The following is a 16,119-nucleotide window of genomic DNA, read 5'->3' as shown; positions in this document are numbered from 1 at the left end:
GTCTCACAAAGCGCTGATCAGTACGATCCGCAAACCCAGGATTCCTTGACTGCCAAGGTCTCTGCACTCTAGCATTCTCCTTCTCAGTTTCTTCCAGCTTCTTGGCATTCTACACCACCTGGGCATAACTTTCAATAGGCTGAACAGTGAGATATGCCCTGATTGCAGGTCTCAATCCCTTGAAGAATTTCTTCGCCTTAGCAATGTCAAGCTTTAAGGAGTCAGGAGCAAAGAAGTGAAGCTCCTCAAACTTATGTTGGTACTCCAACACAGACAGAGATCCTTGCGTTAGAGCCATAAATTCAGCCTCCTTTGTCACATCGTCCCAGCCGGTACCCTAACTGGCATACCCGAGAGTGTGATCCACAGCCCCGAAGATCAAGTATCAAGGAAATCATCCTCCCACATATACAATAACATAATCACAAATAGGAAATAATCAAGGTTTAATATTATAATCAAGGTTCAAAACAAGAAGTGATAAACAATATAATCAGAGTGCGGAAAAAGATACCAGATATCCAAAGATATCAAAAGAAGTAGAGAGAGGCGGAAACTCACTCCACAAAATACAACGGAACGCAGTCTAAAAGAAATAACAACTAAATCAAAGGAACTAAGAAAGATAACTAAACATAAGGGTTTTCTATTCTATAGATGACGTCTTCAAAATAGTGGACTTCATCAATCCATTTGAGACATTTCACCTCCACGTTGCCTTTAATCGTAGTACGCAACTTGATCAACTGAGGGATCATCAAAGTAATCTTGATTGTTGCCAACACCTTGCGTGTAGTATGCTTCATCGGCTTGCTCTTCATCGTACTGTTCGCCATAGAAATTAGTACCTGTAGAATAGTCTAACAAAAACAATGTACAAAAGGAATGAGTTTCAAAGAAACTCAGTAAGGTAGTTAATCCATAACAACATAAATAACACGTGGCAGAACATAACAAGATGCAATGCAGTATGAAATAGATAATGTATATATGCATCTAAACTCTATGTATGTTGGTCTCTATTGGCACACATGCTTTAAGTCATAGCACCATACTTCTTTGGGTAGGTCACGCATAGGGCTCCTGTTGGTAGTGGGTCTGGCATCCCTCTCGGACTTTCCATGGCTGGGGGTTAGGTCAACTCTCTCTCACATCACCATTTGGTCTAAGTACTGGCGCATGTCAGGGTGAAAGCCTAGCCCAATGCAAGTCATCTACTCAGTTACATCAACTCAGGTCAGAATACCTCCATTCTTCGCCCCAAGCGATCCTTTCCACTAGAGTCTTAATAGTCCCGGACTACGGACTCATCAACCCTACTGGTTATCCACATATGGTGTCACATCCACCCAGCCAGTACCCTATCTGGCATACCCGAGTGTGTGATCCACAGTCCACAAGATCCAGTAGTTAGTGAAATCAACCTCCCATATTCACAACAATATAATCAAGAACAAGACTAAATCAATGTTAACAATATTATTCAAATGAATCAAAGTAAAGTAACGAGATAATCATCAGAGTGCGGAAAAGATACCAATAGATATATAAATCAAAAGTAGAGTGAGGCGGAATCTCACTCCACGAGTACAGCGGAATGTAGTTCGAAAATCAAAGAGATTACAATTGATTTTAAAGACAAGAAAGAAAGATATAATCTAACTAAACTAGAGTCTTTTCTACTTTATAAAGGATGTCCTCATAAACATAGACTTCATCGATTATGCTCAGACGCTCCCACTCCACAGTAGGGCTAATCCTTGTAACAAGAGAGACCACTCGAGGGATCCTCAAAGTAATCTTCGTAGTTGCCAACACTTTCCATATGGTACGCTTCTTCATCTTGTGCTTCCTCATATTGCGCTTCATAGCCATCAAAACCTGTAGAATAGTCTAACAAAAGATATTGTACAAAAGGAGTGAGTTTCAAAAGAAACTCAGCAAGACAAGTTATTCCATAATAGCATAAATAACATAGTAACACAAACAAAGCATAAAGTGATATGATATGAGACAGACAATGCATGTATGAATCTAACTCTATATACGCTGGTCTCTATAGGCAGGCATGCTTTAAGTCATAGCACCATACTTCTTTGGATAGGTCTCATCACACAACGCCGGTTTGTAGTGAGTCCTTCATCCATCTCGAACAATCCATGGTTGGGGGTTAAGTCACCTCTCTAACGAAATGATCTTTGTAAACTTTCTTTGCAAGGGTTGTTTTACCCAGTCCTCCCATTCCGGAGATTGAGATAACATCCAAATCATCTGTTCCTTTCACAAGCTGATTCACCAATGACTCTACCTCCTCAATGAAACCAACGACATTATCTTCCTCGACATCTTGCCTCCATTTCTGCATGTCTGATTCACGTAAAATCCTCAGTTCTGCTTCATTATGGATACTGCCCTCCTCTTGTTCGATGCCATACTTTCCCTTTTGTTTGTATGTATCTTCAATTACTTCTTTGAGTTGCTTGATCTGCTCACCGACATTGTGAAGCATTGCTGCCTGGTTGAAGCCACGGAAGAATTTTACTGCCTTGTTCTTTCTCTTTTCCTTGGCGACATTGTAGACATACTCATCCACAATATCCTCAGCCTCATAAGCAACATCTCTGATTTGATCCACCAGAACCTTCAAAATGGCATGGTTTTTGCATTTCCCCTCAGAGTTCTTGAGGAAGTTGTCCATATGCTGCAGCTCAAGGTTGATAGATCTAACTTGTTGATCGACTCCAAGAAGGAAATTCACCTCACTCTCGAGAAGTTGGGTGATATTGGTCACCAGATTAGAGACAATGGTGAGTGCCATTTCCACTACTTTCTCACGTTTTCTCCACTTCTGTTCTAAAGCCTTCAAAATCAGAGTATCACAAGTTTTCTTCAAGATCAAGGCAATCCCAATATAGTGCTGATCATATTAGAGTCGAATTTATACCAGATAGCCACTGCAGTTGAACCTGTAAGTGAGCCACACAAGAGTATTAATAAATTCTCCAGACTAAGAAGATAAAATAAAAGTTCACATAAATAGTCCAACAAATAATTGGAAAAAGAAAAAACAACCTTTTGTAGTATAGCTAGTTGAGCGAGTCTAGATCATAATGGGGAGATGGTAGTGGTGGTTTAGAGGGTGGGCCTGGTCCAAATTTTCACTAGAAGGTCATTTGTATTAAAAGCAAAAAAGAGATACAACAGCAGTATAATTACACAGGTTCAAGGAACCAAAACTTTCAATCCTGCAACATCAGTTGTCCCAAGTACACCTTAACTCACTGGTTCCTCTTAGGAATAGAACCCGTGCAAGCACAAAGAACATAATCTAGAAAGAAATAAACTTTCACATATTTTAATCATAATCAAAATCTTGGACGGCCAGAAGCATCCCCGTCCAACTCTTTCAATATCACAGTCGACTAAGAGATTAACTTCTGAAATTTCAGATCTTCTTGCTAATCCAGCTAAAAATTCCGCTGCTACATTTATGTCTCTGTAACAGTGCAATATCTTCCCCTCAGTGTCCCTTAAAAAGGAATCAATACCTCTCCATCTTTGAAGTATGCACCAAGGGATAAGCTGATGCTGAACAAGAAAGACCACAGTGGCCGAATCACATTCTATCCTGCGCCTTGGAATCTTAAACCTTTGTGCCCATTCCAGCCCATGCATTATGCTTCAAACTTGGGTTTGATGCTTGTTTGCATCCCCAAGTAACTTTGAAGGACCAAAGAACCTTTGCTATATCATCTATTCATCTCTAAACAAACCTCCACCTGTTGCTTTTCTAGGATTCCTTAATGAACTCCCATCCACATTTAATTTCACCCAGCCCAGACTTGGAGCATTCCATAACACCTCTTGAGGATCCACCAGGCTACTGGCCTTCAACTTCAGCCCCATCAATTGTGATTGCAGCGACATTCCTTGGGTTATTTGCCTACCTTGAAGAGAGTGAGCGATACCCTCATGTCGTTTCATGTTATGAACCATCCAAATATGATAGGGTATTCGCAATCAACCATTCAGCCAAGCAGGACCTAAGTCTCATCTCTTTGATTGTTGTTACTACCATGTCTGTGAAATCCAGCCCAAACCCTAACCTAGATACCCTATTTGTTTTGGAGCTTGTGTGTTGTTTGACCTTGAAGTTGGACCTTGAGTGCAATATTGTTATCCTTGGAAGGTCCTAGGAAGTCAAGTCAGACCTCTCCCTTAGTGTAGATCCGAAGACCCGAAGTGAAGGAAGGAGACTTGGTGTGCCATCTCAGTTGAAGACATGGTGTTTGATCCAAAACCCATAGAAATTGATGATGGAGTTCTTTTTCTTGGAAACCTTGTCTAAATTGGAGATGAACCGCACCTTGATGTTTAAGAGTTTGGTTGATGGACTTAAAGCCTAGTTGGTCATGATTTGAAGGTACCCCTTTATTCTAGGAAGATTGCTTATTGAGTTGGGAGAAACCCCATCGAAAATTTTGAGGTTTAGAGCTTGAAATTCCTATTTTTGGGCTTGCTGTCAGACCTGGTCGACTGGGCCAGCAGACCAGCTGCTAACAGAATATGTGAAGATCTCCTTTTAGGGTTTTTGTTACTCTATTTAATGGGACTACATGATTTTCAACCCCTTTTGTTTCTAAAACCTCTGGAGAATGTGTGACACCTCTCTCAAAGCCTCTCTCGGTGTTGTGGAAGACCCCCAAGCATTCTACAAGTTTATGTTTTGGTTTCACTCATTCAAGGTTAGTATTCTACCTCTTTCTTCTCTAATCTCTTCTCTCTATTGTTCTATCTTATTGTTTTGACTGTGAGGAAGGTCTTACACTACTGTAATTGCCTATTCTCTGAGCTCTTTTGACTTAGAGTGAAAGCCCATTCACTGTATGCATTCTTTGAAGCCATATGGTGATTCTTCTTGTTTCTAATTTGGTTTTGATAGCATAATCATTTCTTACTGTAGTTTTCCTTTCTAATCAGTGTTAGGCATGTTTATTCTTAGTTTCTATTGCTGATCTACTATATTCTATCTCTTTGAATGAATCTCCATTCATTCCAATGATGCTATGATCTCCATATTGATTTTATAGAAGAGATCATTGATATCTTCATGAATGCATGTTCAATCTTAATTCTCTAGCATGTTAGATCCATTCTCATGATAGTTCTTATCTCTGATCTATTGCTAACGTTCCTTTAGAGTGAAATTATGTTCTCTCTAAATTCTCCTTTGAATCCATGGCTTGCTTTCATTGAAAATCATGTTTTGATCAAATTAGAAAGTCATGTTTTCAAATTAGAAAGTCATTAATTTTGATCATGGATGGTGTCTAATCCATGCTAGATAGTCTTAGTATGTTTATATGGAATTCCCCTCGAATTTTGGAGGAATCAGACTTCAAACGAAGAAGTTATGACCAATTTGAAGTTTTGCTGCTGCGTACCATTCACCTGGTTGACTACCTAGTCAATTGGGCCAAGCTGCCAGCCAATCAAACAAGGCTAATAGCAACTCCAATTTTGCTCTGTTTCGAATCCAATCTTTTGGAATTGCTTCTTATAACCTATATATGTTTTCTCAAGCTTGTTTAGGTGATTTTGGTCTTGATCTCTGATCTCTCAATTGAAGGTTATATATTCAGATTACGAGGTGAGTATTCCAACTTACAATATGCCTATTTACATGCCTTGTTGTAATATGGCATGAATACATGATCTACCTACTGCTGTTTTGTTTTCTTTACATCATGATACTTCTGTAATTATAGTAGCATGTTTATAATGTGATTTATATATGGAGTTGACTATGGATTGATGTGGGTGTGATTTGGACTATGATGTGATATGTATGGAATCATGCTATATTGTGGATGCCTAGGTTGTAGTTGTGAAATGGGAAATGCCTTTTTGGCATTTCTGTCTTTGGATACCAGTGGAGGTGGTATGAGATGCTTTCTTATGGTGCCTCTCAACTTTTTCCTTGACTACTGGTTGACATACCTAGGTTTGGTCTAGCGGTGTTTGGTTAGGATACCATGTTATGTTAGACCTGATTCGGAAGGGAATTGAGACCGAGTAACCCTTGGCAACAATGTGGGTTTGTGGGCGCTCAGGACCGGTAACCAACCTGTGAGAGGACATGAATCACATTGTGGAGGTCATTCATTGGTAGGGTTGCATGTAGTAGACTTGGGCTCATGGGCGCTCAAGATCGGTAACCAACCTGTGAGAGGACATGAGAGTTTCATGTTTGCTATTTGTGGATGACCAATAGGGTTAATGAGTCCATAGTCCGAGTTGGTTGTAGCCATAGGACACGATGACTCTAGTGGGAAGGATACCGGAAAGGATCGTGAGAGGCGAGGAATGGAAGTATCCAACCCTAAGTTGATATAACTAAGTAGATGACTTGCATTGGCTAAGATTTACCCTGTACACATGCCAATACTCAAACCAATGGTGATGTGAGAGAGCGTTGACTTAAACCCCAGCCATGGAATGTCCGAGAGGGATGCAGGATCCAATTACCACCGGAGAACCCAAGATACTGAAATGATTGAGGGAAGAGTGATTTGAGACCCACCCAAAGGAGTATGGTGCTGTGACTTAAAGCGTGTCTGCCAATAGAGATTAGCATACATTTATAGAGTTAGAAGCATACTTGCATATATTGTTTCATATCATTGCATTTATGTTTGCCTTCGATTGCATGTGAAGTTGTTTATTGTGATTGGATATACTTGCAAAGTTCTTTTGAGCTTACCCTTCGGGGGACTTGTTTTTAGATGACTTTGCAGGTCCGGAAGAGAACCCATGCCACAATACAGAGGACCCTTCCTTATATGCAGCTCTGGAAGTCTCTGGAGAAGGTTATGACCAGTGGGGTAGCCAACTCACATGTTTGGACTGCTCTGACGGCTCCTATTGACGGCAGTCGACATCATCTTGTTTGCCGATAGGACCTGAGTTAGATGCTGACCTGAAGCTATAAGAGCACAACCCAAAGGTGAAGAAGATGAAGATTGAAGAAGAAGAAGAGCCGATGGAAGATGTCAATTAGATTTTCTCTTTTCTTCTAGGCTTTTCCTATTATTTGTAATAGCTTAGCTTTGCTTTAGTTTTCGATCTACCTTCCGCATATGTTTGTGGGGTATATTTCCACTATACTCTACAATTTCTTTTGATTGGTATCTTGTTATTTCGCACTCTGATATTATTTTGTGATCCTTTCTTGACTTTTATCATTAAAATACTTGAATACAATGATTTGTTCTTGCTTTTGTTATATTATTGTGCTAAGTGGATATGATCGTTCCTAAACTTGATCTTCAGGGCTGTGGATCACACCTCCGGGTATTCTAGATAGGGCACCGGCTGGAGGGATGTGATAATGTCAACACCTCACCTATACAAATTTTTTTAACCTCTAACCAAATGCCATAGTTGGTGCCATAATTGGTAGCCAAATGAGTCCAACATTGCTCTACAAAGGAACATTTCAGCAGCAAGTGTGTTAGATCTTTAGAATCTTGCTAATACAGGTTGCAACATGCAGCCATCATGTCCCCTTGGACTGCACAAGTGAATCAACCTCTACCCTTTCGTGCATTAACTTCCAACCAAAAAGGGAATGCTTGGGCAGCAAGTAAATGTCCTAAACTGCTGAAGTCCAACTAACATTTGTAGCCTTTTCTGTACTTAATTCCCACGACGACTTCTAGGAAAACTCCCCATTAGGATTCCCTACCCAGTGACATACATCATTCACCTCCAAAAAAGTTAAAGAGACTCATCAAACCATTTGAGACAACTGTTGAAGTATATGTAGGAACAATGAGTTTTTTTATCGTTCACGTGAATAGTGACGTGAACAATATTATGCTAGTGGTGCTTGTTTCCTATGTTTAGATATGCTACTATACTTTTTATTCTAGTGTAGGAGTCTTGCTACACAATTTTTGAGAGTTTCTAGAAAGCATAGTTTCTATTTTCTGTTAGTTATTAATTTTAGAACTTTCCTTTTTTAGTACTTTCTATTTTGGACAGATTTTAGGAGTTAGAAAACTAGAAAGTTCTTTTGATAAGTTGTACTCTTTATTTCTTTTTTTAGAAGGCAAGATTCCTTGCTTCTCAAGTTGCAATCTAGACTATTGATATCTATAAATAAGAGACTGCAATTCTAGGAGTTTCAAACTAGAATTGCAGGCTTATGTGTTTCCTATCGATTCTTCTTCTTTCTTCTTCTCTTCTCTTTTTCTTTTTTTCTTTTTCTCAGTTCTTCTTGTTATTGCATCATTTTGATTGATTAAAGTTTATTTTCTAACAAGACATCAGAACATTTTTGAATCAAAACAATGTTGTTCTCAATATTATCTTTCAATGTTCCTGTCTTTGGTGCACAACCACTTATTGTTTTACTTATTTTATAGTTAGATCAGATGAATATATAAATTGATCTATTCTATTACTTACCTCCTACTTATTTTAGAACTTGATTGATTACTTTGATCTATTATTTTTTGCAGTTCTACATCGTTCTGCAGATGTGTTTTTTCTCTGCAAACACCTATTCGATTATGTGTTGCAGAATTTTTTCGCTATTCTTCAAGTTTTGGTGCGCAGCTGGCACCTGCTGCTGTAAATAATATGCCTACTTAGATCAGGTTTGATTATGTAAACTAATCTCTTCTATCTATTATTTGTAGTTAGATTCCAATACTTGGATTAGATTTAGAAATAGCTACATCTTTTCACTATAACTTGATTATTGTTGTTGTTGTTGGCAAATGTAGAAGGTATTCATTAGACTTGGTATTGGAAGGTGCCTCTTTTATTATATTTTATTTTTATGGCATTTGATTGATTTGGTACATTAGCATTTACATATATCTGAGTGGTACACCATTAAATATTTAGGGCAGCAAATGCTTAACTTTTGGAATATAATATCTAATCGATCACTTAGCAGGAAATCTAATTAACTAAGAAATACCTAGAGTGTATTTTTATGAAATATTGTAACTTACATACCTTGTTCTTGTAGCCATTATCTTGTGGTTTTCTTCCATACGTCTCTTGTTAAAACCTTGTCTGCTCTCTAAGAAAGCGTAGGATAGATACTTGTTGGTACTGCATAATGACCATCTTCTAAGAATGCTTTTGCTCTAAGAATACCTTGGCTGTTTGTTGTATTATTTGGACTGGATAATAGATGTTTTTGTCTTGTATGGTCTCTGTGAAGGATCTATAGCCTACTCTATGGATTGTTGAGTCTACCATGGTTTATATTATTTCCTCTTTGAAGCAATTTCTATAGGTTGTGGCTACATTTATTTGGGGTAAATTCATTATTATGGTCAGCTTATTGTATCTCAGCTAGATTTAATTGGCCAAGGTTTATTCTTTTTTACATCTTTTGGGGGCTTACTCATTGTATTTTGGTAATTGCCGATGGATCTCTGAAACTAACTCCTAGTTAATAACTCTACCTAGTAGCTTCCTTATAGGTTCTGGTTTTCAATTAGGATTTGTTTGATAGCATACTAATGTTCAGAGAATGTAACCATATGCTTGATTCTAGTTTTAAACGGAGAAAAAAAAAATTCATAAAATAGGTTGATTTATAAATTTTGAAAATTTACATTAATTTACGGTCAGCCAAACAAATTGGTAAAATTAATTTTACTTTACTTCCCTTTACTTTGTTCAATTCAGATTGTAGAAGACCATTGGATATTGTTCATACTGATTTGTGGGGATCAGCCCCAATTGTTTCTGTAGATGGGTTTAAATACTATGTTGTTTTTGTTGATAAATACACAAAGTATACTTGGGTTTCCTATGAAACTCAAATATGACTTGTATGCTATTTTCACTAAGTTCAGAAATCTTGTAGAAACTTATTTTTCTACTAAGATAAGTACTCTTCAGTCTGATGGTGGTTTTGAATATAAGAAGTTGTTAAAGTTATTAGCAACTACAAGTGGTCTTTCTCATTGGATTTCTTGTCCTTATACACCTCCACAAAATGGAGTGGCAGAGAGAAAACATAGACACTTTCTTGAATCAGGTTTAGCCTTATTTTTTCAAGCTGGTCTTCCTCAATTATTTTGGAGATATGCTATGAAGGTAGCAATGTATCTCATGAACCGCATGCCATTAAAAACTCCTGATCATAGATCTTCTTCAGAAGCTTTGTTTGGACATGCTCCTAAGTATGAGAATTTAAAAGTATTTGACTGTTTATGCTATCCTTGGTTAAGACCATATTCTAAGACAATGTTGCATCCGCGATCAACTCTTGTATTTTCTTAGGATATCCACTTGCTTATAAGGGGTATTATTGTTTTGATCCACAAACTAGTCAAATGTATATTTCTTGACATGTTGTCTTTGATGAAAGTGTGTTTCCATACAACAAACTCAAGCATGAACATTCATCCTTATCTACTGAAAAATGGTATAAGTTGAAGACATTTTATCTTCAACAAATTCTTGATCTTCTATTTCTCAATCTGGGATTAGATTGTGTACTGGGGATTCTCATGTAAATATTTGTAATGGGGGGGGGGGGTATATTTCTAGTTCTTTTAATGCTGTACAACATTCAGATATTGTAACTCATCATAATGACATATCCCCACACCCCTGTAGTGCTAGTCGTGGGCTGGAAAATTCTGCACAGGTTAGTTCGGCCCATGGGCTTCACGAACACCTCAGTCCTCTCATCCCTTCAACACCTAGTTCTGGGCTTGTAGCCTCTACGGGTCCTCCAGTTCCCTCTATGGATCTTGAAGCCACATCTTCACCGAATGAACTTTCCCAACCTCAAATAAGCTCAACGAATGATACTACTATTCCTACTCATTCTATGCTTACTAGGTCCAAAACAGGAAAACCTAAAATACCCTTCAATTTGTTGGTCACTATTGAAGATGAACAACTTCCCTCCACTTATGCTCAAGCTACTAAGTTTATACAATGGAGGCAAGCTATAAATGAAGAGTTTAATGCTTTAGTGCAAAATGGGACATGGGTTCTTGTTCCTCCTACATCCTCTCAGAATATCATTGGTTGCAAATGGGTATTTCGCGTTAAGAAACGAGCTGATGATTCCATAGAACATTATAAGGCTTGCCTTGTGGCTAAAGGATTTCATCAAAGACCAAGATATAATTTTGTAGACATCTATAGTCCCATAGTGAAACATACAACTATATGGATTATTCTTTCTATTTCCATTTCCCACAATTGGCCTGTTGGGCAATTAGATGTGTCTAATGCCTTTTCCATGAAGACTTAATTGAGACTGTGTTTATGGAGCAACCTATGGGTTTTGTTGATCCTTCTCATCCTACACATGTGTGTCATTTGCGGAAGTCTCTCTATGGATTAAAACAATCCCCAAGAGCTTGGTATACAAAGCTTACTTCTTTCATCACATCCATTGGATTTCAAGGCTCTCGCACTAATACATCCCTCTTTTATTATCGCACAAAGTCTGTGACTATTTATGTCTTGATATATGTTGATGACATTCTTGTCACTGGAAGTAGTCTTGATGCTATTTCATCTCTCATAAAGGCTCTAGCTATTGTTTTTACTATTAAAGATCTAGGTGATGTCCATTATTCTTTTGGTATTGAGGCTCATCGAATGCCCAAGGGACTACTCTTATCTCAACACAAATATATTACCGACTTTTTGTCTCATGTTCACATGAGTGATGCCAAGGCTTGTGGCTACTTCTCTAGCTTATGGTTCTTCTCTTTCTTCTACTAATGATTCTTTATTATCTAATGGAACTGAGTATCGACACACAGTTGGGGCTTTGCAATATCTTGCTAACACTCGTCTAGATATTGCTTTTGTTGTAAGTCATGTTTCACAATTTATACACTTTCCAACTGATGTTCATTGGAGTGCCCAAATGAAAAATTCAAAGTCGGCTGATCTAATTAGAAGAAACTATTGGAACCTTGATGCAGGAATCCTAAAACTTTCCGCTCATTTTTGGCAGGTTCCACATGCAACATGATTCTTGGTACCTTGAAACTTTCCAAAAATGGCTCTTTTTTGACTAAAGTTGTCTATCGGTCCTCTACCTGAGTAAAAAGGCAATAAAAAAAAGGTCGTGGTGGAGAAACATCGTCTGCTGTACATAACAGTGCAGCACCACATACTGACACTTGGATATTATTGAATTTAACGGCTGAGATTAAAATGGAATTTGTAAGTATGACGTTTCAAAATTTAAACCCATCTAACATACCCAACCATAGAGTAAAACCCATACCTGGTTTTTCTCTCCCCCCCTTTATCTCCCTGTATCTCTCCTTCTTGTTTAGGTTCTGCGACTCTTTGGGCAGAGGAACACATCGCCCCCCTTCTGCCACCGGTCATTTTGCAGGGATCCTTACTCAGAGGAGATCGGAGATCTACCACCAGTGCAACAGATCTGGCCACATTAGTTACTGTTATAGATGTTTCTAAACTGTAGATTCTTTCTTTCTACTCATTCCGTCTTTGTCACTTTTCCTCTACAAATGAAGAGAAATCCTGTTGGGAAAAGTTGCTAAGAAGACTATTTCAGTTTTCAAAGATTCCAGCCCATGGTTGAGGCAGAAACCCTTGTAGAGATAGCTGATCCATCTTCAATATTCCTTTTATATTTGTTTTCAACAATTTTGGGGAAAGTTTGAACTCGAGGTTTACACCCATTTCTTCCTCTTTGCCATGAAAAAAAATAAATAAAAAGGAAGCTCAGTTCTTCCTTGTGAAGCAGGCATAGTGGTTAATTATGCGTGGAATTATTTTCAGTTTTTGAAATCCTCTACCATGGTTCTAATGGAGTGCAATTGATTACAAATTCAAGGATTAAATTATTAAGAAGCTTTCAGTACACCAAAACATGCGTTCAATCTCTGAATCATGCACTATGGCCTCAAAAATGGCACTAAAGAGAGGGCCGGTTGGGTTCTAATTTTCAATTTACAAGAAACTGGGAAAACATTAGTTCTCTGAAACGGAAGAGAGGGGTTGTGCAGTAGAGTTGCAGCCGTCTTAGAATCAACCATGGTGGGGGAGTTCGGGGGTTATAGAGTTGTAGGCGACAATAGTCCAATCAACTGAATTATTGTCTCTGACGGCAGTATTTGTAGAAGCATAGTCGGCTGACTCGCAGAGGTTGGCTGGCAAATTTGATTTGGATGTAGAAGGTGAACCCGACAAAAAAAAGGTTCAGTTTGATAAAATGAAACTCAAAAAATTCTAACCGCATGATTGTAATCTTCCACGTGACAATTTAAGAGAGCGCACTGTTGTGCACTGCAGGCGATCTGCACAGCAGACAATGTTTTTCCGCGGTTCTTTTGGAAGCTGATGATTCTTCCTAGATAAAAAATTTTGCTTTGGAGACTGTTAAGCTTTGGTCTTTTGCCTACCCCCAATTCTGTTGCAGCTGTTTCTTACAAGTTGAATTTATGTCCCTTTTGTAACCATCAAACCGAGATAGATTGGCATTTATTCTTTGGGTGTTCTTGGGCTATGCATCTTTCGATCAGGGTCCCTTGGGTCTCAACATCAATAGTATAGACTGCAACCAGGCCATGTTCAATCTCTTTGGGATTTTGTCTTTCATACAAAAGGATTTTCTTTGATGGATAAAAAATGGGTCTTCTACGTCATTTTAGTGACTTGGAAAACCAGGAACAACATATTGTTCAAATCGGTTAAGTCCAATCCTAGGAATATTATCTTCAAACAAACTACTGGATATCACTTTTAGAAATAGAAAATGGTCTTTTGGATGAGAATAAAGGTTCTGTAGATTTATGGGTATGAGGGGTAATAAATAACCTGCAGGGTATTTTGGTCATTCAAGATTTGAAATTTGAATATACTTAACGGCGGCTAACAACATTAGTTTGGTTGGGACCCACATATAATATATTGCACTAAGGGGACTCAACATTAGTTTAAGAGGACTCACATGTAAAAAATCTAAAAGAATTATTCTCTCCCCAAACTCCTAGAATATCAAAATCTATTTCTACAATGTCTGAATTTTCTAAGGCCCTGTTTGATTACTTGAGTCTGCAGATTTCAAATCTATAGAGTAATGGTTCATAACATTAAGTGTTTGGTTAATCTAAATCTATCCTGTGGAGTGAAATCTGTAATCTGAATCTATGAAGTGAAATTTGTAAATTCGTCTTGATTTAGTGTTTTTATAATAGGGGGATTTCACCTCATACCCATATATCTACAGATTTCACGAATCGAGTGATTCACACAACTAAACGGGTATAATTTTTCCAGTTATGAATACAGAGATTTGAAATCTTTAGATTCGTGTAAAGAAATAGGCCCTAACGGTACTTGAGGTCAACAATCTAAATTAAAAGAACAGACCATGACTTCTTCCCCAATCTAAATACCCCTTTCCTTCCCCTAGATCTGAAACCACCTTCCCTCTTCAAGCTGGAACAGTTCAACCATGTCTTTCGCTGTATCATCATTTATGTTGAAGAGTAAACCTGGAAACTTCAGAATCCATTACCCAGAAGAAATTGGGAAAGATCAGACATAGACCGGATGAGCGTGGCAATGATTGTACGGAGGAAAAGAAGAGAGATGGATCAAGGAAAGGTTGTCTTGGTGGGAAAAGAGATGTCGGCAAGGCCAAGTTCTTACAGAAGCAAGGCATAAGAAAATATGGTTTTGGAGAAGAAGTTTTAGAATGAATATCAAACGCACATAAAGTGAAACAGTGTCAGAAAATAAGAACTATCTCCTTGGATCAAAAGCAGTTAACCGTGATCTCATAGGAAATTATTGCTAAACTCAGAAATTTTTTTTAAAAAGAATTTCATTTAGAAATCTCTTTCTATGAGTTCTCACGCATCATCATCACTATGCTGGAGCAAGACTACACATCCAAATAACAATCTTTCCGATCAAATCTTTCTTCTCATCTATGACATTGCTCAATCTTTGAATCAAGTCATCAAAATTATTGCTTGAAATTGCATATGAACATATCCAGAAAATCTCTAGTCATGCATGGACGTATATTAACATTAACACAATATTGCCATGATCTTATCTTAAACAAATCATCACAGACAATAAGGGATGAATCAAATAAACGAGACAAGAATGAAACGTTAAGGTAGGCTACTTGATACTTACTGCTACGCCATGTTCATCCAATGGTTGAAATGCTCATATAAGCTGCACAAGTTTTGCTATGCTAATCATTAATGAACAAAACGTTGTGCAAAAGAGAAGAAAAAAGAACAAATCCTAAGTTGAGAAACAGCTTACCAAGCTAAGAGACTGCATCTCTGATTTGACGAGTCTCCCTCATTTCATCTGCTTGAAATGAGAGAACTAGCCATTTGAGTTTCCCTGGCCTTTATAGATTTTTAATATGCACCGACTATGTGTGGGAACTCAAAATCTATTCCAGCTACTACTTTGATTCACGTGTGAATTCACTGTTCTAAGTCAATGGTTTTGGTAGACTTGCAAAGCGTACTTAATCAAAGAGAATAATAAGGTGATAACAATATAAAAGGTAATTTTCATCTAGACCCCTTAAGTTATGATCTTGGTCATTTCTAGTCCAAAAGAAAACGAAACTTTGCAGTTACCTCACTTTGCAGTTACCTCCCATGGTAACTAAAAAAGTCGACTAAAGACAAACTATCAGTTTTATGACCAAATTACCCTTGTTCCTTTTGTCAATTTGAGTTTTCATAAACTCAAAAGCCTACTTAGACAAAACAATATTTGCATTTAAAATGAATGCATGTTACTTCAATCTCTCTCATTCAAGAAATGCAGACATCAGATCGTGTTGATCTCAGACATCAGAAGGTTGGGGACTTCACTGTTAGATGTTTCTTTCTCTTACATTCCAAGAGGCATCAACTGTGCAGCTGATGCTCTTGCCCGGAGTGCTACGTCTATCCCGTGTATGACGTTATGGCCTTGCTCCTCTCCTTGGATTCAGGACTTATGTTTTCTTGATTCCTCGGCTATGTCACGGCCCTCTTTTTCAGTTTGAATGAGATTACTCTCGTACCAAAAAAAAAAAAAGAAATGCAATTTTTT

General features: G+C 37.9%; 1 protein-coding gene across 1 annotated transcript; it reads right to left on the bottom strand.

Annotated features, from left to right (window-relative positions):
- Positions 1–1,892: 1,892 nt before the first annotated feature.
- LOC149025733 (putative disease resistance protein At1g50180) lies at positions 1,893–15,412 on the bottom strand. The gene is made up of 3 exons (XM_089143175.1): positions 15,328–15,412; positions 15,193–15,234; positions 1,893–2,966 (listed from the first exon to the last, which is right to left on the bottom strand). Exon 3 carries the CDS (start codon positions 2,816–2,818, stop codon positions 2,171–2,173), a length of 648 nt encoding a protein of 215 aa, XP_088999301.1. The 5' UTR covers positions 2,819–2,966; positions 15,193–15,234; positions 15,328–15,412; the 3' UTR covers positions 1,893–2,170.
- Between the last annotated feature and the right edge of the window lie 707 nt (positions 15,413–16,119).

This window comes from Hakea prostrata, chromosome 2 (assembly GCF_041222555.1).
Source record: "Hakea prostrata isolate BN-2017 chromosome 2, UWA_Hpros_2, whole genome shotgun sequence".
NCBI lineage: Eukaryota > Viridiplantae > Streptophyta > Magnoliopsida > Proteales > Proteaceae > Hakea > Hakea prostrata.
This window is presented reverse-complemented; position numbering and strand designations above follow the sequence as displayed.